This window comes from Lithobates pipiens, unplaced genomic scaffold (genome assembly GCF_037356315.1).
Source record: "Lithobates pipiens isolate NorthernLeopardFrog02 unplaced genomic scaffold, aLitPip1_a1.2 Scaffold_19, whole genome shotgun sequence".
In the NCBI taxonomy this organism is placed as follows: domain Eukaryota; kingdom Metazoa; phylum Chordata; class Amphibia; order Anura; family Ranidae; genus Lithobates; species Lithobates pipiens.
This window is the reverse complement of record NW_027507764.1, coordinates 188,845,995-188,871,630: the sequence shown is the minus strand read 5'-3', so window position 1 is coordinate 188,871,630 and position 25,636 is coordinate 188,845,995. Positions and strand designations below refer to the sequence as shown.

At 43.8% G+C, this 25,636-nt stretch overlaps 1 protein-coding gene across 2 annotated transcripts in view; it reads right to left on the bottom strand.

Annotated features, from left to right (window-relative positions):
- LARS2 (leucyl-tRNA synthetase 2, mitochondrial) overlaps positions 1-25,636 on the bottom strand; it is a 319,881-nt gene that overhangs the window by 61,310 nt on the left and 232,935 nt on the right. For both annotated transcript variants that reach the window (XM_077491589.1, XM_077491590.1), the window contains exons 12-14: positions 20,234-20,517; positions 12,015-12,113; positions 9,383-9,520 (exon numbers count right to left, since the gene is read on the bottom strand). In XM_077491589.1, the coding sequence (XP_077347715.1) occupies positions 9,383-9,520; positions 12,015-12,113; positions 20,234-20,517 (521 nt within the window). The remainder of the gene's footprint in view (positions 1-9,382; positions 9,521-12,014; positions 12,114-20,233; positions 20,518-25,636) is intronic.

The following is a 25,636-nucleotide window of genomic DNA, read 5'->3' as shown; positions in this document are numbered from 1 at the left end:
CAGTGACACTTATACGGTGATCGCCGGTGAAAGGGTTAACTCTAGGGGCAATTAGGGGGTTAAAACCTTTATTAGGTAGTATATGGGGGTACCTAACACTATAAAAACCTGGCGTGAACCTAAAAAAATAACTAGCTACCTAGCGGCACCAGTGACACTAATGCAGCGTTCAGAAAAATGATTGCTTAGTGACACAGGCAAAAGGGGGTGAAAGGGTTGCCTGGGGGGCAATCAGGGGGTTAAACCTTTATGGGGGGGGGGTAGGGGGCTACCCTGGACCTAACACTAACTGCCCTGACAGTTTTTAGTCACAACTGACACTAAATGCAGTAATCAGTAAATAAATGATCACTGCAATCAGTGACACTGTGACTGGGAGGGCGATCAGGGGGTGACTGGGGGTTAAAGTGTGCCTATGTGTACCTACATGTCAGTGTAGTGTTGGTGCACTTACTAGGATGTTTTCTCTCCTCGCCGTCCAGTCAAAAAGACCACCCCAAGGAGAGTGACATCACTTCCTCCTGCCTGTGTTTACACTACACAGGCAGGGGAAGCTTCTCATTCGCCAGGAGCGATCGAGAGGGGATGGCCAGAAACCAACGGCCATCCCCTCATCCCGGATCGCTCCTGAAGCGAAACGGACCACTGCAGCCAGCAGAAGGGGGTCCGATCGGCCTGTCCGTGCCATTGCGCCGACGTATAATTACATGCGGCAGTCCTAAAGTGGTTAAATAACAATTAATTCAAAAGATTATTATATCTCCTTAAACTATCATAGAGACTTTGGACTTTGTGCATATATATCATCCAGCACAAAACACCTATAGGATATATACTGTTTTAGATTTTTTGCGCCTTTTACTTGTATAATATCACATTTATTCGACTTTGGTAGCAAATAAAAAATCTGTCCTAAGAAACTCAATCTGTGAGGACAAGATAGACTAAAGAATATTAAATAAGCAGGAACGGGGGGACATTTTTGGCTATACTTCTCCTGTGGGTCACAGGAGTGATGTTCTTTCTGAAATCCTGTGACCCAGCTTGCTGTTGGCTGACGTCAGAGAACTGGTCCAGGTTATGAAAATATCCTGACCATATGGTCAGGATCCACCCAAAAGCCTGGACCGGCAGCTGACTCAGCTTCTCAGTAAGCTGCTGAGAGCCTCAGCCAGCCGATCCTACCCACTCCAGTGAGCGCTGGAATAGGAAAGAGCCAGAGACTGACAGTTTCCAGCTCACTGCAGGCTGAAGACAGAGAACTGAGCGATTAGCAACATTTGATTGCTCAGTTCTTGGTCTTAGAGGCAGTGGCGGACAGCTACAGCTGGGATCAGTGCTGCAGCCATCTAGGTGAGTACGATTTTTGTTTTTCTGATTCCCATACTTCTCTTTTAACTCTTTCCCTGCCAAGGATGTATGGCCTATGTTCAAACAGACCAGCTTTCAGCTGGCCAGCTCAGTAAAGGGCCGTACACACCGATAAAATATTGGGCAGCATCGGTCGGTTCAATATAAATCGGCTGACATTCAGCCTGTGTGTACGACCCTTTACTGAGCTGGCCAGATGAAAGCAGGTCTGTTTGAACATAAGCCTTACATCCTTGGCAGGGAAAGACAAAGGAGCATCACTGAAAAAGGTTTTCCGATCAGCACTCTGCCAAACCATCAATTCCAGGGCTCTTTGTTGTTCTTTATGCTGAAGATAGTTCTTAACGACATTGGCTATATGTTTGGGGTCATTGTCTTACTGCAGAATTCATTTGGGGCAAATCACATTCCTCCCTGATGCTATGACAAGATTGATAAGTATCCGCCTGTATTTCTCAGAACTGAGGATACCATTGATTCTGATCAAAACTTCAACGCCATTTGCAGAAATGCAGCACCAAACATGCAGGGAACCTCCACAATTTTTCACTGTTACCTGCAGATACTTATTATTGTACCACTCTCCAGCCCTTTGGCAAACAAGCACCTGCTGCCATTTTTCTGCATTCCTGTTCCTACAGCCAGGTGCACAAATATTTGGACATGGACACAATTCTAATCTTTTTGGCTCTATACACCACCACAATGGATTTGAAATGAAACGAACAATTCTTTAACTACAGACTTTCAGCTTTAATTTGAGGGTATTTACAACCAAATCAGGTGAACATTGTAGGAATTACAACAGTTTGTATATGTATATGTGCCTCCTACTTTTTAAGGGACCAAAAGTAATGGGACAATTGGGTGCTCAGTTGTTCCATGGCCAGGTGTGTGTTATTGCCTCATTATCCCATTTACAAGGAGCAGATAAAAGGTCCAGAGTTCATTTCAAGTGTGAAGTTTTGCATTTGGAATCTGTTGCTGTCAACTCTCAATATGAGATCCAAAGAGCTCTTACTATCACTGAAGCAAGCCATCATTAGGCTGAAAAAAAACCATCAGAGAGATAGCAAAAACATTGAGTGTGGCCAAATCAACTGTTTGGAATATCCTTAAAAAGAATGAATGCACTGGTGAGCTCAGCAACACCAAAAGACCTGGAAAGCCGCGGAAAACAACTAGGGTGGATGACCTAAGAATTCTTTCCCTGGTGAAGAAAACACCCTTCACAACAGCCTCAGAAACAGGAAGGCCAGATTAGAGTTTGCCAAACATCTAAAAAAGCCTTCACAGTTCTGGAACAACATTCTATGGACAGATGAGACTAAGATCAACTTGTACCAGAGTGATGGGAAGAGAAGAGTATGGGGAAGGAAAGGAACTGCTCATGATCCAAAGCATACCACCTCATCAGTGATATTTATGGACCTGACTGTATGTTTTAGTGTATAGTTGAGTTGCTTAGTCTTGTTTCTACATCAAAGGCCTGGCTTTTTGGCCGCGATTATTTCATGAAGACCAATTCTGCCTAGACTTTTTTTGAACAGTGGATGGGTGTACCTGGGTCTCACTGGTTTCCACCAGTTCTGTGCTGATGGCACTGCTGTACATCTTCCAAAGCAAAGGGAAGAGCTGCGTTAAGTTTCCTAGGTCCACCACTGCGTCTACAGTCCTCAACGTTGCCCGATCAATGGTGTCCTTAATGCTGAGAAATACAGGTGAATTTCTTATCCATCATGGCATACCATCAGGGAGGCCTGTGAGTGGCTCCAAATTTATTCTGCAGCAGGGCAAGGAACCCAAACATATAGCCACTGTCATTAAGAACTATCTGAACTATCCTCAGCGTAAAGTAGACCAAGGAGTCCCGGAAGTGATGGTTTGGCCCCCACGCAGCCCTGAGCTCAACCTCATCAAATCTGTCTGGGATTACGCGAAGAAACAGAAGGATTTGAAGCAGTCTACATTCACAGAAGATATGTGGTTAGTTCCCCAAGGTATCTGGAATAACCTTCCTATCCAGTTCATTTCAAAACTGTGTGCAAGTGTACCTAGAAGAACCTATGTTGGTTTGAAGCAAAAGGGTAGTCACACAAACCAAATATTGATTTGATTTATATTTTCCTCTGTTCGCTCACTTTGCATATTGTAAATTGATAAAAATAAATCAATAATTCAAATTGCCCTAGCCAAAAGTTTTTAGAATGACGCAAAGAATAATTTTCACAAAGTCTACTGCCTCAGTTTTTATGATGGAAATTTGCATATACTCTACAAAGTTATAAAGAGTGATCAGATGAATTGCAATTAATTGCAAAGTCCCTTTTTACCATGAAAATTAACTTAGCCCCAAAAAAAACCCATTTCCACTGCATTTCAGCCCCAGCACAAACGGACCAGCTGACATCATGTCAGTGATTCTCTCATTAACACAGGTGATGAGGACATGGCTGGAAATCACTCTGTAATGCTGATTGAGTTAGGCTGCTTTCACACTGGAGCGGATGGCACTGACAGTAAAACTCTACTATTTTTAGCGGCGCCTTGCCGTCGTTTTTGCAGAGGTTTTCGGCCCCCCCATTTAACCCCCTCGTCATTTTAACCAAAGGGGCAGAAAAAGGGTTGAAATGACCCGCAAAGCGCCGCTGCAGTGGCGCTTTGCCATCAGTGCTGCCCATTCATTTCAATGGGCAGGAGCGGTGTATACACTGCTCCAAAGATGCTGCTTTTTTTTAACAGACTGGGAGCTTTTGGCCCCTTTCACACACTAGGTTCTTTTGCACAAATAAAAAGCACCTGAAAAGCTCACAAAAACCGATTTCCACACGCTTTCACACTGGGGCAGTGGGCTGTGAAAAAAATCCTGCAAGCAGCATCTTTGGAGTGCTAAAAAAGAGCCTTACAAAATGCCTCTCTCCACTGAAATGAATGGGTAGCACCTCAAAAGCTCTTTAAAAGCTCAAGAGCACCCAAACAAATCTCTTCAAAAGCGCCTTAAAAAAACGCAGCAAAAGCGCTCAGTGTTTTATTGGCAGTTTAGAAGCGCCTCAGTGTGAAAGGGGCCTTAGAAGGAGGGTGGTGCTTGAAAATCATTGTTCTTCCTCTGTTAACCATGGTTATCTGCAAAAAAACATGTGCAATCATCTTTGCTTTGCACAAAAAAAGGATTCATAGGCAAGGATATTGCTGCTACTAAGGATGCTTCCACACTGAGGCGCTTTACAGGCGCTATAGCACTAAAAGTAGTGCCTGTAAAGAGCCTCTCCTCTCACTCCAGTGTGAAAGCCCGAGTGCTTTCACACTGGAGCGGTGCGCTTGCAGGTTGGTAAAAAAAAGTCCTACAAGCAGCATCTTTACAGCGCGGTAGGAGAGGTGTACACATCAGGGCGGCACACTGGTGTAGTGGTTAGCACTCTCACCTAGCAGTAAAAAGGGTCGCTGGTTTGAATCCCAACCACGACACTACCTGCCTGGAGTTTGCATGTTCTCCCTGGGCCTGCGTGGGTTTCCTCCGGGTACTCCGGTTTCCTCCCACACTCCAAAGACATGCAGGTAGGTTAATTGACTTCTGTCCCAAATTGGCCCTAGTATATGAATGGGGACCTTGTATTGTTGGATCCTTGAGGGTAAGGACTGATGTGAGTGTGCAATGTACAGGGATAGGGACAATTGTAGACACTCACTCAGGTTGATCTGGATGGACTGGTGTCTTTATTCAAGCTTGCTAACTATTTAACACTCGTAAAGCGCATTAAGTGCATTAGGATAAAAAAACGTCTGCCTTTAGAATCACTTTAAACTGTACCAGAAAACATAGAAATAATTTAGTGGTCGCTATGGGCAGTTCTTTTTTATTAATAAGGTCAATATGTATTGATAAAGGGAAACAATAGTCTGTTTTTTGGGGACTTTTTTTTATTTTTTTTAGCAGGAAGTATTAAGCTCAATGTTAATAAAAAAAAGTGTAATTATATTTGTAAATAGGAGGCAGCCATATTTTCTCCTCCATATGAAGGATCTGCTTCCTTCTACTGATAGTGCTACACAATCGCTGTGTTTCATCTTTCAAGTGTCGGTCAGATCTGGCTCACAGAATACAAAGCACTCCCTTGGTATCTGATATATACAGTTGTTAGATGAGTTTCTGCAGGAACAGAAATCCAGCTCTTGTGGATAATCTACAAATCTCTTTATAAAATACAAAATTAAAACTAAGAACAGCAAGCAAATAAACACATCACTGAAAATACTCTGAATCTTAATTTCCCTTTGACTATATGGAAAATGCGTTATGTTAAATGTTTCACAGTATCTGTCAAGCAGCGTGTCTCTGGGCAGGAGATTTGCGCATAATTTATTTTGAACATAAAATGAATTGGTAAAGGTTCTGCATGACAGTTTTCAGCTCTTTAAATAAGATGACAGAAGCACTCAGAGCATTCATACGTAATGAGTTTCCCTCTTACTCCGAAAATGTATTACAATGAAAATACTAGGAAATGGTTCCTGCTAAGCCCATCTCTATTAACACACACAATGCTCCCTAAATCTTTTTGGATGATTCATATCAACAGACAGAGTTTAATAATTCAATCGGGAAGCACACTAAGTATTAACCACTTGCTTACTGGGCACCTAAACCCCCCTCCTGCCCAGACCAATTTTCAGCTTTTAACGCTGACACTCTTTGAACGAAAATTGGGCACTCATACAACACTGTACCCAAATGAAACTTTTATCATTTTTTACCCCACAATTAGAGCTTTCTTTTGGTGGTATTTGATCACCTCTGGGTTTTTTATTTTTTGTAAAACAAATTTAAAAATACAGAAACTAAAAAAAAAAAAAAAAATACAAAATAATTTTATATTTTGTTAATAAATTTTGCAATCAGGTAATTTTTCACCTTCATTGATGTACACTGATGAGGCTGCACTGATGGGCACCGATAGGCTGCATTGATGGGCACTAATAGGCAGCACTAATAGGCGGCACTGAGGTGGCGCCGGTGGGCACTGATGGGTGGCATTGGTGGGCACTGATGGGTGGCATTGGTGGGCACTGATGGGTAGCACTGAAGGGCATTGACAGGTGGCACTGAAGGGCACTAATAGGTGGCACTGATGGGTGGCAGTGGTGGGCACTGATAGTTGGCAGTGATGGGCAATGGTCGGTACCGGTATGTGACACTGATAGGCAGCACTGCTAGATGGCACTGATGAGACACTGATGGGCACCACTGGTAGGTGTCACTCGTGGGCATTGATAGGTGGCACTGATTACTGGCACTTATGCACTGATTCGTGGCACTGTGTGGGCACTGGCAGGTGGCACTGTGGGCACTGGCAGGTGGCACTGGAAGGTGGTATTGGTGGGCACAGATGAGGTTGTTTTGCCTCTTCCTCTTCGGGACCGATGTCAATTGCACTGAAGTCGGTAATCGGCTTTTTTTTCTCCTCACGCCAGCTTGAGGAGAAAAAAAAAAAAAAGATTAACGATCTTCTGTTCACATCACGTGATCAGCTGTCATTGGCTGACAGCTGATCACGTGGTAAGGGGCACTGGTAGGTGGTACTGGTGGGCACAGAGGAGGCAGTTTTGCCTCTTCCTCTTTTAGGAAAATTGCACTGAAGCCGGTAATCGGCTTTTTTTCTCTCCTCGCGTCAGTGTGATCAGCTGTCAATGGCTGACAGCTGATCACGTGGTAAGGGGCCAGGATCAGCCCCTTACTCCGATCTGTGATCAACCAAATCTCATTGACTCAGTGATCACAGCAAGCGGGGAACGTGGAAATGGGATGACGTCTACTGACGGCCTCCCGGCAATGTAGATCCGCACTGTAGCCATCATTCGGATATAGCGCAGATCTGAAGGAGTTAAAATATATAAAATAATATAGACAAAAGATGGATTCATTCCCATTCACCTGTAGCTTTCATTATATCTTATGTTAAGATGGCTATGTTTCTAATTAATTTATATTTTCTAATGTTTTCCAACAATTCTATACCTCATGGTAAGCAGCTCTCTACAATGGTGCTGACACACAAAAGTCATCCCAAACCATGAAATGAAAAGACTACTTTATCAAATTATTTAAAGCATGCTGGAGCTAGATAATTCTGTTTCAGGACAATTAAAAAAAAAACATGAGTCTGCAGAAGCACTGTGTATCTTAAACTGGTTTTTCCCTCGTTTGTTGCATCTCAGTGCTGCTGATTTTCTACAGCCTCTTTGTAGCCATATCCTGTCAACATGCATGTACTCCAGCAATGACTGCATGACATTTCTTAGGGTAGGTTTCCTGATTGTGACAATAGTGGACAATGCTTGTGTAATGTGGGTAAAAGCAGTCACTTTTAGCCTCTATCAGAAGCCTGTGTGACTGGATGACAATGCAGGAGAGCAATTGGTAGACAAGGACAGAATGGGGTCACCCTATAACAGGAAGTGCCTGAATAAGGACCTTCATGGCAGGGTGACCAGGTATTACGTTTAAAGGAGTTGTAAAGGCAGAAGGTTTTTTTATCTTAATGCATTCTATGCATTAAGATAGAAAACAATTCTGTGTGTAGCAGTGTTCCCAGCACCCCCTAATTACTTACCTGAGCCCCATCTCTATCCAGCGATGTCCACGAGTGTCTTAGCTATCCAAGAGACTCCTCCTGATTGGCTGAGACACAGCAGCAGTGCCACTGGCTCCCACGGTTGTCAATCAAAATCAGTCAGCCAATCGGGGGGGGGGGGGTTTGTGTCTGAATGGATACACTGAGCTCTGACTCGGCTCGGGTGTCCCCTGTCCCTGCTGGCTTGAGGGTCACTCGATAGGAGGAGGAGTCAGGAACAGCAAAGAGGGACCCGAGAAGAGGAGGATCCGGGCTGCTCTGTGCAAAACCATCTGCACAGAGCAGGTAAGTATAACATGTTTGTTATTTTAAAGAAAGAAAAAAAAAAAAACGAGCCTCACTTTAGGGAAAGCTACAGATTTATGACTTTTGAAAATACATTATCATTTTAAAGCTTATACTAGGTTTGATTGGGTTTGCATATACTTTAATACTTTAATACTCCAGATGTACGTTTTAAGTAGCAATCGATAAACCTTTGTGTGTTCCACAAATATACTGCTTGATCAATGTGATGGTGCTAAACCAGCTTTGACAGAAGAAAATATCTACCACAATTTGTGGACTATCATGAAGAATACAAGATAAGTGTGAAACACCCGTATGAAACATGCAACGTTCCCAATGCTGCAGCCGCTGCTCGCTCCCTCCACCCGTGGCAGCTGTACAGGAAGAAGTTTCCTGTACTAGCTGTCACTTTTTAAAATCAGCGTGGCCGTGTGGTGCTCCGCCCCCTTGTCATTCATTCACACAGCTCTGGATTCACACAGATCCTTTGCGGTTGTTGGCTTGAAGTTCTCAATGAACTACCACAAAATCATTGATTTCTTCCTGTCAGTGTATATGCCTGCCCGTACAGGTACACAGATATACTGACAGATCTGAAGCAGACTTGCTTGGCACCAGCGATCTGCAAAATGCATGCACAGTGTTTTCCATGTATTCCAATTGCTCTAGTCCCCACCATGCAGTCAGTTTCTGCACTAGAAACTGACTGCATGGTGTAAACTAGAGCCATTGGAATACATGGAAAACACTGTGCATGCATTTTTAGTACAGAAAGCATATGGAACTGCATCTGGTGTGAACTGGATCTAAAATACTTTTGCCTTCCTTCGCCTAAACTACAGCATTTGTTTCTTAACAACAGATAAAAAACTTTTGTCACTGGAGTGATTTTGAAATACTGACATACTGATCAAATGCAAAAACAGCTTGGAAAAAATGTAAATGTTCTGCGTGCTAGACAGGCAAGTAGAATAGTCTTTGAATGATATTCATTTTCAGGCTACACTACTTGAATCAAGAGGAAAATTGATATGCAATCACTCATCTGCTTGATGAAAGTCTGTGGAAAGAATGGCCTAGGAATTATATTTAACCTGTGCTTCACCATGCCCTGAGACTGGCAGAAGTGGCTGAAGAAACGCGCATAGTATAGGTGCATTACGGCATGCTCTTTCCCTCCAATGTACAAATCAACGGGCATCCAGAAGTCAGCTAAGGACTTATCAAACGGCCTGTGGAAGAAAAAGCGACAATGCTTGTAAAAAAGACTGGTTAAAATAAAAAATAAAATTAGTGTGAGATAAAGTTGTTAGTAGTAGCTGTGTATATCAGACAATGGGGAACATTTGGGGAAGAGTTACCTGATTAACTTAAAATGGCCACATGCAGTTTGACTCACTCCCATGCTGCAGCTGATTTCAGGTCCACCTGTCAATTTATCAGGCAGAGCTGATCAGACTCTCCAGTCTCTTCTATATGTCAGCAGACACATGTCCGCTAACACCCGCGGCCATCTGATCTGATCCTGTCCTCCAAAAACAGATGGATGGTGTTTCTATTCCCTGTCTGTCTGGAGGATGAGCTCAGAGGGCATCCGATCGAAACAAACAGGTGGTCTGTTTCCATCCGATTGCCCCATAGACAAGAGTGAGTTGTGTGCGTGTCTGTGTCTGCTCTGCACAGCAGAGCGGACACGGACCTGTCAGCCGTCTGCTCAGCAGGGATCAGCGGAGAGATCCCCTACTGAGCAAGTAGATCCTGCTTCATGGAGGCGACTGTGTGAAAGGGGCCTTAGCCATAGTAAAAAGACCCTACTGAACTGGCAGTGGGGACTCATAAGAAGTAAAAGTGCTCTAAATTGGTCATATTCTTTTAGAAAATTGGAAAATCCCCAACACAGATTATGGATAACTTCCTCTTTGCATCAAAGAAACTTGGAAAGGTCCTTTTATGAAGCATGAGTTAGGAAACGTTGTCACAGGTTCAAATAAAAGTGAAAATGAAGTCAAACAGCTAAATTACAGCTAATCTACATATTTATAGTCTGATTTATAATTCTGTTCAACAAGCCTTGCGATCCAGGCAGCCCTGCTAGACAGCGTTGCCAGGTCCCTGAGCTCACTTTTCTCCACAAACATATTCAGTAGAGTTTGGAGAAGGACTTGCTCCAACCGTTGTCTGGGATGAACAAGCAATAGCGCCTTGATGAGGCCATCCTTCTTCTGTCTCCTCATATTAGCACACTCCCACTGGTATCTTGACACCACTGTGCAAAGCAATAGACAAGAACATCACTCGTTCACACTTCTGCCCTGCCTAAGACAGACTAAGGCAGGCCATGCACAGTACGAATTTCTTTCCAGCAAAACAAATTTGCTTGATTCCACCATCAACACAGTCAGTATTGATGCAGGAATCCCTCCTGCTGAGACATTGTCTTCCTCTGGTGGGGTGGCGGAGGAAGTAGTCTCCAAAAGGGAGAAGACAGTGATTATCGCTAGTGGCTTTACCAGCTGCTAGCAATAATCGCAAGTAAAATCCGGCAGGCTGGTTGTACCCAAGTTGACAGATCAATCAACTTGCTACATTCAGCCTGCCCATACATGGTTCGAATCTTGGGCTGCCCTGCTGAATCGGCTGAGATTTGAACTGTCTATGGTCAGCATCAATAACTTCTACTATCTGTATTTAATATATATTTATGGATTTTATTGAATACATAACTAGAATAAAGGGGGTTTTTAATTCATGCATTCGATACTTGTTTAAACTGATTACGTTTTATCGTATTAGGCACAATTTAGGATAACCAAACACATTACTTTAACAGCCAGAATGGATGAATGAATAATTTGGTCACTTTGCAGTTTTAAACTGATTTAAACTCAACTTCAAATAAATATGTTATATAAAAATTATCTTAAAATATCCTACCAGGTCTATGAAACATATATAATATTGTATGAAGAGGGAGCCTTCCGCAAGTCTATTCAATCAAAAGTCAAAAAATAAAACTGGATTAAGACTCAACACACTTCATTTCTCTTACTGTATGGACCCAAATTAGAATTGTGCCTTACCAGAATATGACTCATTACTGATAGGTAATGATTTATACTCCAGTAATGTGCAATTACAATTTGGGTCTATACAATAAGGGCAATTAAGTGTGTTGAGCCTAAATCCAGTTTTATTTATAGATTTTTTTTAATTAAATGAATATGTTACATCAAATAAAATACTACCATAAAATGTATTCATCGGATCCAAACCTTTTATTCAACAAGCTTTTCTCTAGTGCCAAAAGTCACTCAAACAGCCCAACTACCAGCTAAACTTGGTATGGGTAAAAGTATCATACATGATCACCATTTGCTTGAACATGTGCAGGCAACCATCATTCCACCCTTTGTTGTGGTCCTGCACAAAACCTATGGAAGATGCCAAACACCTACATTTTACAAATATGGCCAGGTGTAGACAAATGCCAGCAGCCAGATAGTTGCATATAAAGGAAGAACATATCTATTAATATATAATGGCCTGGAGGTTCCTACGCTGGGATGACTGGCTTGATCAATTATTTATCTGCCCTTGGATTTAGCTATAAGCAGGTACAGCAAAATGTTTTAATAATCAGGTTACATGCTTTAATCAGTGAGTCCAACAGCCTAATCACTAGGGGTACAGTTATTGGGCTGTTAAGAACGGTATACAAGCTTTTACCTGTCTGAGTTATGGGGATCTGTATATCTGAAATAGTACCAAGCTGAATCCACAAATGTGTCCATTGTGTCTGTCTCTCTCACTGCATTTCCAGCACACCTACAACACATGAAAAGGAACATTTTCTCAGAAGTCTCAGAGAAGGCTACAGCAAAAGTTAGAGAAACACATCAAACAAGATAGTAAAGACTCAAACATTACACTAAAGATCATTTTGTAATATCAGACTAGGGCACCTTCAGTGTTTAAATTAGATTATAAACATAGAAGAACCTCAGAATCAAAATGTTCACTTGGTTAATCAAATCTGCCTCATTTATTTTACATTTTTGTCTGAGTATAGATATATATTTGTCCCAAAAATGTTTGAATCCACTTACAGCTAATGGACTCACTACCACTGCTAGAAATCTATTCCAAGCATCTACTCTTTCGGTAAAAGGGTATAGGGTTAGTTTTGAACTTTCCTCCTGCTAGTCTGAGGCCATGTCTCCATGTTCTTGATCTAAATTTCATTTTGAAAATACTGTCCTCCTGGACCTTATTCACGCCAGCATTTAAAGGTTTCAATCATTTCTCCCGTTCCAAACTGTATATATTAATTTCCTGAAGTCTCTGCTAGTACATTTTATCTCTCAGACCTTTCATCATTTTTCTTGCCGTCTCTGGACTAGTTTTATCTTATCAATATCTTTTTGTAAGCGAGGCCTGCAGAACTGTATACACTATTCTTCCTTTCTCCCCCAGTGATCACGCCAAAAAATTCTATTCACTTTTCTATTTGCTAATTTTGCAATAATCTAAAACATAGTAAGTACCCCCAAATATTTCCTCTCTGATTCTAGCCAACACTGTACCCCAATATTGCAATCCCTAAAAGAAGAAGAAGAAGAAAATTTATTAATTTCAAAGCCTGAACTAAAATATACTCTACTCAATGCCTTTTTCATTTTTTTATTTTTATTTGTTATTTTCTAAAAGCAAAGATCCTGGGGAATAAAATGGTGGTAGTTGCGTTTTTTATGTCACATGATATTAGTGCATTTTGATCAAATGCAATATTTTTTGTAAAATGTACACTAAAGTTAATTTTAGTGCATACAATAATAATAAAAAAACAAACATAAAAGGTATCATCTCCCGCATTTAATCACATTAAAGACCTGTACACACCGGTCGAATGCCGGATGACATCGGCCAGTTCAATAAAAACCAGCCGACATTCGGCCCCTATGCAAGGCAGCTGGTCTGACAGAAGCCTGGAGAACCAACAGCCAACCACCTCCCGATCATTTCTCCTCTGACAGAACACAACAGCTCAATGGGGGCGATTGCTGTACTAACCTTGGATGGTTAGTACAGTGGCTCGGACAGGAGGTGAGATTATTTGTGTTTAACCCCCTGGGTTCCACGGATAAAAAAAAACTCATAGTGTGTATACCAGGCTTTACTTTCATTGTCACAAAACTCAGCATCCCTGCCGTGTATGGGAAAATGGGATAATGAGTTAGGGCCAATAGATGGAGGATATTGGGAGTCTGCTCTGGCAGCTGTACCCTTGCTGTCAGTTTCTGCTGCTCAAAAATAGGATTTTTTCATCATACTTACCTGTAAAATCCTTTTCTTTGAGTACATAATGGGACACAGAGTCAGGCTAATATTCATTACCTGCTGGGACATCCCAGAGCAATAGCCTTGAGGGGAAGGAGACATCCTGCCAAACAATAGCCATCAGAACATATACAGCAGCCTGCACTACACTGCGGCCGAAAGCCCAACCCACGGCTGCTCGAAAATCCACTTGATAAAATTTTGTGAACGTATGCACTGAAGACCAGGTAGCAGCCTTACAAATCTGAGCCACAGATACCTGATGGCGAAAAGCCCGGGAAGTTCCTACACCCCTGGTAGAATGAGCTCTCACCCTGAAGGGAGAAGCATTACGTTTCAGACCACAGGCCTGAATGACCAATTGATGGACCCGATTAGCAATGGAAGCTTGGAAGCTGCCTGCCCTTTCTTGGGTCCTTTTGGTAAAACAAAAAATTAGTCTGATTCTTGGATCTCCGCAGATCTAGACAATTAAACTGATTAAACTGTCCTTATTTAAATGAAAAGTCACTTTTGGAAAAAAGTATGGAAAAGGTCGTAACACAACCCTGTCATGGTCAAAGATCAAGTATGGGGCCCTGAATGAAAGGGCCGCCAACTCCAACGCCCTTCTAACTGAGGTGATAGCAATCAGGAAGGCTAGATTGCGTGACAGCAAGTCTAATGGAATTTCCTTGATAGGTTCAAATGGTTGTTTCTGTAACACAGATAGCACCACATTCAAGTCCCAAGGACAGATAAGTGACCTAATGGGGGGAAGCAAACGAGTTGACCCCTGCATAAAGGTGAATGGGAGGCTAAGGGCTTTGGATAGGGCCAAAACTTGACCTCTGATTGTACTCGAGGCCAATTTGATTTCCACAGCTGGCTGTACAAAAGAGAAAATTCTTCCAAACACGTATTTCCAAGGGTGCCATTTTTTGGCTTCACATCAAACAATATAAGTCTTCCAGACCTTATGATAGATCTTCCTAGTGACAGCTTTTCTAGCATTCACCAGGGTAGACATCACTGGTCCCAGATGCCACAGTCCTTTATCACCCTGGCTTCAATTACCATTCCGTCAAATTTAGAGACTGTAAATTGGGGTGGAATATAGGACCTTGAAACAGTAGATTGGGGTGCCATGGAAACGTCCATGGTCTGTCTATTGTCAGTCTCGCAATCTCCGGGAACCAGGGCCTTCTGGGCCAGGTTGGTGCCACCAGAATGACTGGATCTCCTCCCTCTCTCTGAATCCTGCGTAACAAATGTGGAAGGAGAGGGATCAGAGGGAAAACATAAACCAGGGAGTACTGGTTCCATGGAACTACCAGAGCATTTGCTCTGATTGCCAGAGGATCTCTTTTTCAGGACACAAACTGCTGTAGCTTGTTGTTGAACCTGGATGCCAGTAGGTCGACCTCTGGCCATCCCCAACATTGGCACATTTCCTGGAACCATTCCCCTGGGCAGATCTGCTGGCTGCTGAGATAACCTGTCTTCCAGTTCTCTACTCCCGGGATATGGACTGCCAATAGAATCGGCATATGTCCCTCTGCCCAGGCTAGTATGTGGTTCACCTCCTTCAGAGCTGGTACCTGGTACCGCCTTGGTGTTTTATATAGACCACTGCAGTGGCATTGTTGGACTGAACCCTGATAGGGCAGTCCTGAAGCTCCACCCTCCGTGACCGTAGGGCCAGTCCTACTGCCCATAATTTCAGGACGTCGATAGGCAGGATCTGTTCTGTACTTGACCATTTCCCTTGAGCTGTGAGCCCCTCTAGGGTCACTCCCCAGCCTGAGAAACTGGCATCTGTCGTCATTGCTCTTCAAGTTACCGGGAAGAAGGATCTTCCATTTTGCAAATAATAACATTAGATAATCCAGGGCTTGTCCTTTCCTGTTCCAAGCCAACAAGATGTCTTGTTGTAGAGGCCTGGAATGGAACTGGGCATAGGCCACCACTTAGAAGGAGGATACTATCCTCCCTAGAAGACTCATACAAAGCCGAATGGAGGGTTGTCTGGTGCCTTATCTGATGCACCTGATTCTTCATGCCACAGATCCTTGGGGGTGGCAAGAATACTCTTGCTTGGACCGTATATAGGATCAGACTGCCAGGGCTGGCTTAGCCCTTCCTTCTCTGGGCTGGCTGCTCAGCTGTCGGCTAATTGCCAGCTCTCATCTCTCTCCACAGTTACCAGCTGGTCCTGATCATACTCGTCTGACCTGCCTACTTAAAGCTGTCCAGCTCACTTCATCTCTGCCTTCGCCTTGGTCACATCATAAGAAACCATCTCCTGCGGTTCTGTTTAAAGACTGGCTTGCTGACATCCCTTCTGGCTCCTTATCCTGCTTGCTGTTGCTCCACTTGGATCCCTGACTCCAGGCCTGGCTGATTACCCGATCTGGTTATTGAACTCTGGCCTGGCTGACTACTCGATCCGGTTACTGGACTCTGGCTATGCTTTGACTACGCTTTCTCTATTTACCTTTTTATTTTTATTTAATAAACAAGTGTGATTTAATTGTACTTCTGTCTCGATCCGATTCATGGTTTCTGACACAGACCTAAATATTTTAGACCTTGAGCTGGTTTCAAGGCTGACATGGTATTTCAGATCCAACCTGTACAATCACTTCTTGATGCAATAAATGATGTAATGCCTGAAGCAATAAGTCTCCTTTTTGGAGGATCCACCAAATGTCCTCAAAGTGCAGCAGTCTTCCCCCATCCGATAGAGTGGGGACGGCTCCTCAAAAGGAGGGCTTGGTGCTGGGTTTAGAAGTATTTCAGATCCAGGGCTTTTTCTGGCCCTGGCCTTGCGGCTTGCCCCTGGACCTAGTGCCCTGTTGGCCGCAGCTGAGACATTTGAGGAAGCAGTCCCTGAAGTTTTAAACGAGGGACACCTGGTGCTTTTCTTCACAGGAAGTAGAGAACTCTTCTCTTCGGAAATCTTTTGAATATATTCGTCCAAATGATCACCAATAAACGTTCCCCATGAAAAGGGAAACCTGCCAATACGTTTTCACAGGGAAGCTCGGCTGACCAGTTCTTAAGTCACAAAAGTCTGCGCATATGTACAGACAAGAAAACCAAATGAGAAACCTGCTATATTGAATCCCTTTAAGGCCTCAACAGCAAAACACAGCGCTCGAGGAATATCTGTCTTATTTTCAGGATGATCACCCTCCTGGTTAGACCTATCAGGCCGTTTGACCTGATCCTTTATGGATGGGCAGATACCAATTACTGCAACAGCTGGCTGAATAGCTGAACTGGCCAAAGAAAAGGAAGCCTTTAATAATGACTCCAATTTCTTGTCAACAGGGTCTTTCGAGCCCACTGCTTTATCGACCTGGACAAGTCAAGTTCTTTTTTAAGGAAGAGACTGCTGCATCTACGACTGGCATGCTCCCTTTTTTAACAAACTTTTCATCCATGGCATCTAAAAAGGGAAAACCTCTTAAGAGGAACAAAATCCTGTCAGGATGTTTCTAATCAGCATACACCGCCTGTTTCAGCAGGGGGGTGTAGGGGGAAAGTCTGTGTGGCCTGAAGAGGCCTCAGGGATACCAAGAGGACCAGGGGGACTCAGCCACCTCTGCTTTTTTAAGAGGCAACTTAAAGGTAGAACAAACTATTTCAGTCAGAGTCAGTATTTAAGCCTCTGCGACTGAGAAGCAGACATCAACTGGACATCTTTTTGTCTAGCTTGCTCGGAAGTAGACTCCTTCGCCAGGCCCTCCACAGAATTCTGAGCTTTTTCAGATCTTTCTCATTCTCAACCCATTCCTGCTCCAAACTAGGAGGCTCCATGGAGGGGGATCTGTCACGCTTCTTGCCACCCTGTGGGATGGAGACAATCATGCCAGCAATCCTGTGCTCTAACCCGGCTAGGGCTGAGGACAGTTCATCCTTAGGGATAAAGGGTGAAGCAGCAGTGTTGACTGTAGGCACAATCCCAGATAGGTGCAGCGGTTTAGATTGTCGGGAAGCCTCTGGTCCTTCAGGGGATACAACACTAGGGATACGACTAGGTTCAACAGGAACCACTGATGACATTCCTGTAGTGTTAGTCCCACTCCTCTTTTTTTGAAGACATTTAGTATCAACAAAAAGAGAGCACATGGGTGTAAAATTTAAAACACCTCAGTATGCACAGCTTAAATAAACTGGCTGTCCACCGGAATGCGCTGTGCATGCATGCGCATGTACGTGCATGGTCCCGGCGAACGGGCGTGGCTGTATTTGCGTGACGCAAATCTTTGTGCGCCCAGATATAGGCTACTGCGCATGTCCGGCGCCATGTCCATGGCCACCAAACAACTGCCGAGTCCAGCAGCACTCTTGCAAATGCATGTGCGCCCTGGTAAACCAAGACGAAATGGCGCACCGTTGTGCGCCATCATACTGGTAAAAAACAGCCAGACAAAAGCAAAAAGGGTACACTTTGCAAACACCCACAGCTAGCCCAAAACTCTCTGTATGGTCACCGCACACAGATGTCTAGCCTCTAGCTAGCTTGAATGATTGTTACAATCACTGGGACACCCCACAATATTTGAAAAATAAAAAGGGGTTTCACTTACTCGTCCAGGCACAGGGCAGCCTAGAAACTAAAAGCCCAATCTTCACCCTTCAGGGTGGGTTCTTGTCACTTGAGGACCTTCAAGGACTGGGTAAACTTTTCATGTTTAAGGTTCACTCCCTTGGACCTGTACAGCACCCTGCAGGAATGCCATAGCGCTGTAGTGTCCAGGATTCCACTTCGCAGGGTCCAGTGCCTGGAGGCCGCATTTGATGGACTGGAAACCTGGAGCTCAGAGAGCTCAAACAAACCGTGCCATCCACCTTGCAGACACTGGTAAAAAACTGAAGTGCTTCCTGGATGGGAGGGGTTATATAGGGGATCACTTCCTGTCTAAAGACCTTTGGTCTGCCAGTGTCCATTCACCTGGAGATGAAGTATAGCCTAGCAGGTAATGAATATTAGACTGACTCTGTGTCCCATGATGTATGAAAATGAAAATTATTACAATTTTTATACCATACTTATAGGATGCCAGCACAACTATTTGCATGGGGAAGAAGCGACTTTGTCCCAAATGTAATGCTCATATGGTGACTTCATACACATGATATGGAGATGTCCCAAACTAGTGCCTTATTGCCAGGATATGGTTACTGTTATTAACCAAACTTATGCCGTACAACTTTCCATTGATCCTCTGGCATGTTTACTTGGGGCACTAGATGAATTATACACCTCAGTTACCTATATAGCCCCTTACTTTGCTCCTGTACCTCACTAACAAAATCATAGCATGCTATTGGCTCTTCTTTCTACCTGTAGGAAGTGGATTGAGCTAGTGAACTCTTACCAGCATTGAAACTCTACAAGGAAAGTCATGAATATATGGCAATGCTGGCTGGATACCATTGGTTTAGCCCCTCCCCTACTCACATTGTATCGCTTATTACAACTTTAACATGTATGACTTTTTCACAATGTACCACATATTTCTGAGTTCTCGTTGTCATGTTTGTTGATCTCAGCTATAGATGCCTTCCTCCACAACACTGTATGCCAAAGTTACCATTCTATGTCTTAATGGATTGATTTGCACTATCATGGTGTTATTCATGGCCCTAGACAGTTTTTGTGGTTTAGTATTGCAATACTATATTTGACTGCTGTGGTATACTGGTTCTTTGTGCTCTATGTACCTTGTCCACAGAAACATTTTATTGTTACAATGGATAAACTTTTTATGATATGAACCTGTATGCTGTACCTTTTTATATTCTTTAATAAACACATTTTTTTATTTAAAAAATATCAAAGATGACAAGCAAATAGATACCCAACATGTCAAATCCTAAAATTATGCTAGCTTGTAAAGAATGACAACAAACTTTGGTGCTCAAAATTATCTATAGGCGTTGCTTTAAAAGCCTTTACAGATTATTAGTTTAGAGTTAGCCATGAATGACGGTCCCTTAAAAAAATGGCACTGGCAGACAAGTGGTTAAGGGACTGCTAAGAGATTTCACTAATGTTGCTAAAGTGCTGCTTTATTTTATGTGGGTAGAAAAGGTTTTATCAAAACATCCCGATATCCATGTCTTACGGCATAAAAAAAAAAAAAAAAGAGCAGGCCTGTTAGCGGATATCGGCTGAATGATATTATTTGTTGCATTAGCTATGAAAGAGGAAAGCTGCAAGCCATGTTTTATTTGTACCAGGCAGTTGCTACTAATCACACATCTCTTCCTTTGGAAGCAGATGAAAGCTCACCCTGAGCAAACTGCAAGAGTGGCACAAAATTAAGTTTTAAAGGTGAACCCTATTTCCTGTCGTTTTACTGGTCCTATTCGCAAAGCTAATGAAAATGGCAGTTTCTAAGTATCCTGATATTTTGTTCCTTAAGTCTAATCCGCCAGGAAATATATGTTGCTGCAGTACCTAACCTTGTAGAACATTCTGATACACTTTCATGAAAGGCACAATAAGAAAAAGGTAAGGGATAAGCCACATCTCAGAAGAACTTCAGAAAAATAAGCCAGGTAGCTCTACTGTAAATTTGAAGTGATGCGTGAAATATAGTGGGTTCTTTTACCTTGGACACTTGCAGTTTATCCAGTCTGTTACAGATGATAAAGGAGATGAGCCCTTCCCCGTGACAGAAGTCTCTTTGGGAAGGAGCACAGGTAAGTCTTTGTATGGCACAGGGACAGTGCCACAGGATTCGCAGTGGATGAAGGGGATAGGTGTTCCCCAGTAACGTTGTCTTGATATGAGCCAGTCCCTTAGCTTGTCGCTGGTTAGATGTCCACCAACCCCCTCGTCCTGGGCTTGTTGGGTTATAGCAGAAAATGCTTCATCTCTACGCATTCCTGTGAACTGATAAGAATCAACCCACCATAGCATATTAGACTTGATAATACAAGGAAGATGTGCATATGAAACAATATGAACTTTTAGGGCTGATTCACATTAGACCACGCACATTCTGGTTTTGACAGCCCAATAATTTCAGTGGGCTGCCAAATGCACATGAATGAACAAAAAAGTAGTGCAGGAGCCACTTTTACAAACTGTGCCATAGCAAACCGCATGCTACTGTGTTTGGTTGCATAGATACTCTTGGGGTGCCATTAACAATTAATGACACACAGGTGTCTAGCAAGAGCAGTGCGCCTTTCTGGTGTGAACAGGTCCTAAATCATAAACTATAACGAGTAAAGCAGCATTAAACCCAAAAACAAAAAATATTACAGCTCATTAATCCAATATGTAGTTCCGGCATTCGTTTACTTTTTTTTATGCTTTTTTCACCTGGTGTGGCTACTAACACACTTCCCGTCTTAGGGTTTCTCCACTCTGGAAAGAGAAGAAACAGAGATACCTTTGGACAGAAACATTGTCAATCTGGGGAGCGGGTAGTGTTAGATGCAATAAAAATAAAACCATAAGTTAAAAAAAAAGTGCACTTAAAACACTTCTAACTATAATAAAATATATAAAACAGATCTTGTGGAAAGTAAGCTAAAAAAACAGTCCATCAGAAAACAAAGTTCATGTCTATAGGTGGATTAAACCTCTATTCCTTAATCTAGGCGTTAGAATCATCAAGAGTAATTAAACACCTCTTGCTGCTCCTCACAAAATTGTATATCATTTGTAGATTTTCCCAAACAAATAAACAAGAAGAGCACACACTAAATGCAGTTGAGTTAATAGCTTTAATATTAAACATTTTAACTCTACTGCACTTTTTGTGCTCTCTTCTTGTTTGTTTGTATGTTAATGTTAGGCCCCTTTCACACGAATGGACCGTTCAGGTCAGCTTTTTAGGCGGACCTGAACAGACGCTCCATGCAGGTCAATGGAGCGACGGATGTCAGCAGTGACCATGTCCGCTGACATCCGATCTGCTCTGCTAAAATCAGACGTATGGCGATACGTTCACATCCGTCCTGGCGGATCGGATTGAATGAGATCTGATGAAAACGGACATGCTCTCCGTTTTCGTCCGATCCCTCCATAGGAATCAGCGGCGCTCTGACAGGCCCCCTCCCCGCTCAGTGAGCGGAGACGGACCTGTCATCTGCCGGCTCAGCGGAGATCAATGGAGAGATCTCCTGCTGAGCTGGCGGACTCCGCTGAGCGGATCCGCCTCGTGTGAATGAGGCCATAGATGCACTAGCTGTTTTAAATGGATTTGACCAACTTGTGGGTTGAACGAAAAAAAAAGGACTAGATTCACCTATCCACACATTCGGTGGATGGAGGAATCCTCCCTGCTGAGTCCTTGTATTTTGACGTTGGGGAGACTTTCCCACTGTTAGAATACACTGATCAGTGCTGCCAGCTAAAGCCAGCAGCACTGATGGAGTGGCAAACATCTGATAGGGAGGTTGTACAGAAGTCAATCGGTAGAACCTTCTGTACAACCAGGTTCTGTACACCATCCTGCCCATAAATGGATGGAAATACAGCCAGAAGATTATTCTTATATTTCCTGGATTAGCTTTTCAGCTTTTAGTGGCACTGCTTACTGGGCAATAAAGCAATAGTGCGAACAGCCTGATCCAGGGCCCACTATAACACAACGTGCTGCACTGCATGCATTTTGTGCACTGAGGCACATTGCAACAAATAGGCTGTCAATAAAAGAAATGCCTTTGTATTTGTCAAGAATATATTATAGTGTATATTCCATGTCTGTCCAGAAAAATAGGATTTTTGTACTTACCGTAAAATCCTTTTCTCTGAAGTTCATTGACGGACACAGCACCTTTCATCTTGATTTTAGGGTTATATCGCCACCTTCAGGAGAGGACTAGGCAGAACATGTAAAAACAGAAAAACTGCACAGTACCGCCCAGGGGGTGGTCCTACTGGCTATAACCCCTTACTCTGCATCCAGCAGCTCAGTTCGTCAAAAAGCAGTACAAACATAGATAGGAGGGGTGGGTGCTGTGTCCATCAATGAACTTCAGAGAAAAGTACAAAAATCCTATTTTTTCTTTCGTTTATTGACGGACAGAGCACCTTTAATCTTGACCTTAGGGACGTACCCAAGCAGTGTCAAAAAACGAGGGGTGGGAACAGCAAGAAAATAAACTCCACCCAAAACAACCAGAACTCCTCAATGGAGGAGTTGCAACCTTAAACAGCCGCCTGCAAAACCTTGCGGCCGAAGCAGGCATCCGAAGATATGCACACATCAACCTTGTAAAATTTAGTGAAAGTGTGAATGGACGACCAGGTCGCCGCCTTACACACCTGGGAAATGGACACTTGATGTCGGAAAGCCCAGGTGGCACTGATTTAGAAAGAAAGATGTGAAGGGGTGAGTGGCGCCTACGGGGTGGCTCCTTACCCTTCCTGGACTGTGGGAGCAAAGTACTTTCCCCCAGTAACATTCTTAATAATGTCATCCAGCGAGGCTCCAAATAGCCTCTTCCCCTGGAAGGGAAAATCCAATCCGTAGTCCAGCATCTTAGCCAAATCAGGCAGGGGGCCGTGGCTAACACTGATCGCAATGCTGACCCCCCCACCATAAACATGGACCAGGCAACCGTCTCTGTCCTTCTGTGGGCAGGGTCTTTGAAAGCAGGGGTCCCTTCCCCCGGAATCGTGGTTACCTTATTTAACCTGGATACTAGGGGGTCGAAAATCGGAGGAAATGTCAATTTTTTCAGGAAATTCTCCTCAAAGGGGTAACGCACCGCCATCGGGACCGAAAAGGCCCGTTGCAGGCTTCCCCACTCCTTGTAAATAAACGTATCAAAATAAGTTAGGTGGGGTGGGGAAACACCTTAGCAGTGTGGGCCGGCTTGTGGGACCCAAAAGGGACTGACACCTCTGTAGATGCCCCCGCCATATCCTCCATCTTTAGGGTATCCCGCACCGCTGTGATAAGTGCTCCTACTAGCGCTTTTTCCTGCGCTGACCCAGACACGGAGTCAACCTCACTTTTCTGAATGGTCATCCTCTGAAACGTTAAAACAGGTAGAACAGGTGCCACCAGAGAAAATGGGCGATTAGGAAAAACTGTCTGTGGCTACAGGAAATGGCTGCGGTTCGCACGGCGGCTAACCCACATGGCATACACACAGATACCCCAACCATGGCCTAAAACCAGGGAAAGAGACGAGTGGACCACCAACTGCCCAGCGCAGCCCCCTGCCAGGACCCAGCCCCCCCCCAGAGGACCCTGGCCAGGTACGTGCACAGCACCCCCTTTGCCCAGTCACACAGTGGCCCATAGCATGGGGAGGAGGAAAAGGGACAGGGAAATAAAGAAAGGGAGAGGGAGAGACCCCCTAGTCAACCTCCCAGGGAATGCCCAGCTGCTCCATCCTACTGAGACAGGTGAAACCATACTTACCCCTCCTGCAGGGACTGCTGGACACATTCCAGGGACAGACCCATCACCCAAGCAGTACGGGGTGGCTGTCAGCCATGGCACACTGTGACACGGACAGCAGTAGCCTGGTCATATGTGTGCCCCGGAGCATATAGCTCATCGGCTGCCCCTGGATCAGACGGGGCATGTCGTGGCCAAACCCAGTGCATAGTTAAGGTCTGCTCACGTTCGATAGCCAGGCTGGGAAGACTACCAGGATCTATATTATCAAGGCCGTCACCCAGCCCAGCTGTTGATTGCAGATCACAGGAATCAAAAAGCAGAAAAAATTCACAGGACCAATGGTCCCCACTGGGAGCCAGGTCCTTCTCCTACACTAGGCAGAAAAAAACTGAGCTGCTGGAAGCAGAGTGAGGGGTTATAGCCAGTAGGACTGCCCCCTGGGCAGTACTGTGCAGTTTTGCTGTTTTCTGCCTAGTCCTCTCCTGAAGGTGGCAATATAACCCTAAGGTCAAGATTAAAGGTGCTGTGTCCGTCAATGAACGAAAGAGAAATGTTCATTGTTAATATAACAAGAACAGTTTGCACGACATCGATGCAGCATGGCAGTCAAGGACTGTGGACTGAAATGCGCATGTGTGAATAATGACGACTTCACTATACAAGTCAGTGGAGGAGCTAAACGCCATTGAATAAGAAGCATGGTTACTGTGTGGCCGTCGGATTTAAAGTCACTGGGCGAGCAGAGCAACGAATCTGCATCAAAGGCCTGAATATTGGTCCATGGAAACTATTCAGATGATTCAGAAGGCTTAGGGGGACAGTGCAACGAGTGCAGCACAAATAAAAGTGTGGCACAAATGTTTCAAAGATGGTCGAGAATCTGTTGAAAGTGATCTACGTCCTGGAAGGCTTGCAACAAGCAAAACACCTGAGAATGTTGAACATGTATGGGCTTCAATCAACTATGTTCGACGAATAGAACGAGAACTAGAAGCTGATTTGGGGAAAATGACAGTGTCGGAGATTTTGATGCAGAATCTTGCAGGAACATTGAGCTGCAGTCGCTTAAGACTTGCTTCAAGCCGAAACCATAGAATCAAATTTCCTCAAGAAGGTCAAACTGGAGATAAACCATGGGTCTGCGGCTATAGTCCAGAAGTGAAGGCCCAGCCATCCCAGAGGAAGTTGTATCTTTGAAGGGGGCGGAGGAGTCAATGTCCAATATACAATATTTCTTGTATCGTGCATCTGCTTAAATAAATGTCTCTTTTCTTTCATAATACATGGCTGGATACTTCCGGACAGACCCCGTAAACCATAGCAATGAACTTCAATTATTTACTTGCTTTTGGTCTGTTAACCCCTTGCCACTGCTGCTCCTGGCCCTTTCAGCGGATTTAAATGCTGGGTGGCGGATGCAGGCTTTCAGATCTTGTGACTGCTGTGATTGGTTGTCATATCAATCACATGATCAAAAGCTTATGATCGCAAGTATGCAGTTGGAGCTGCCTATGCCATCTCAGTTACTGTGTTGGTAGCATGTTCTCAACATTGAAAAGCAGTTCCTCATGGATGCATGTATGCAGGCGCCTAACATTTAAGCCCACCCACGCAGAGGCCATGTATAGGCATAAAGCTGGC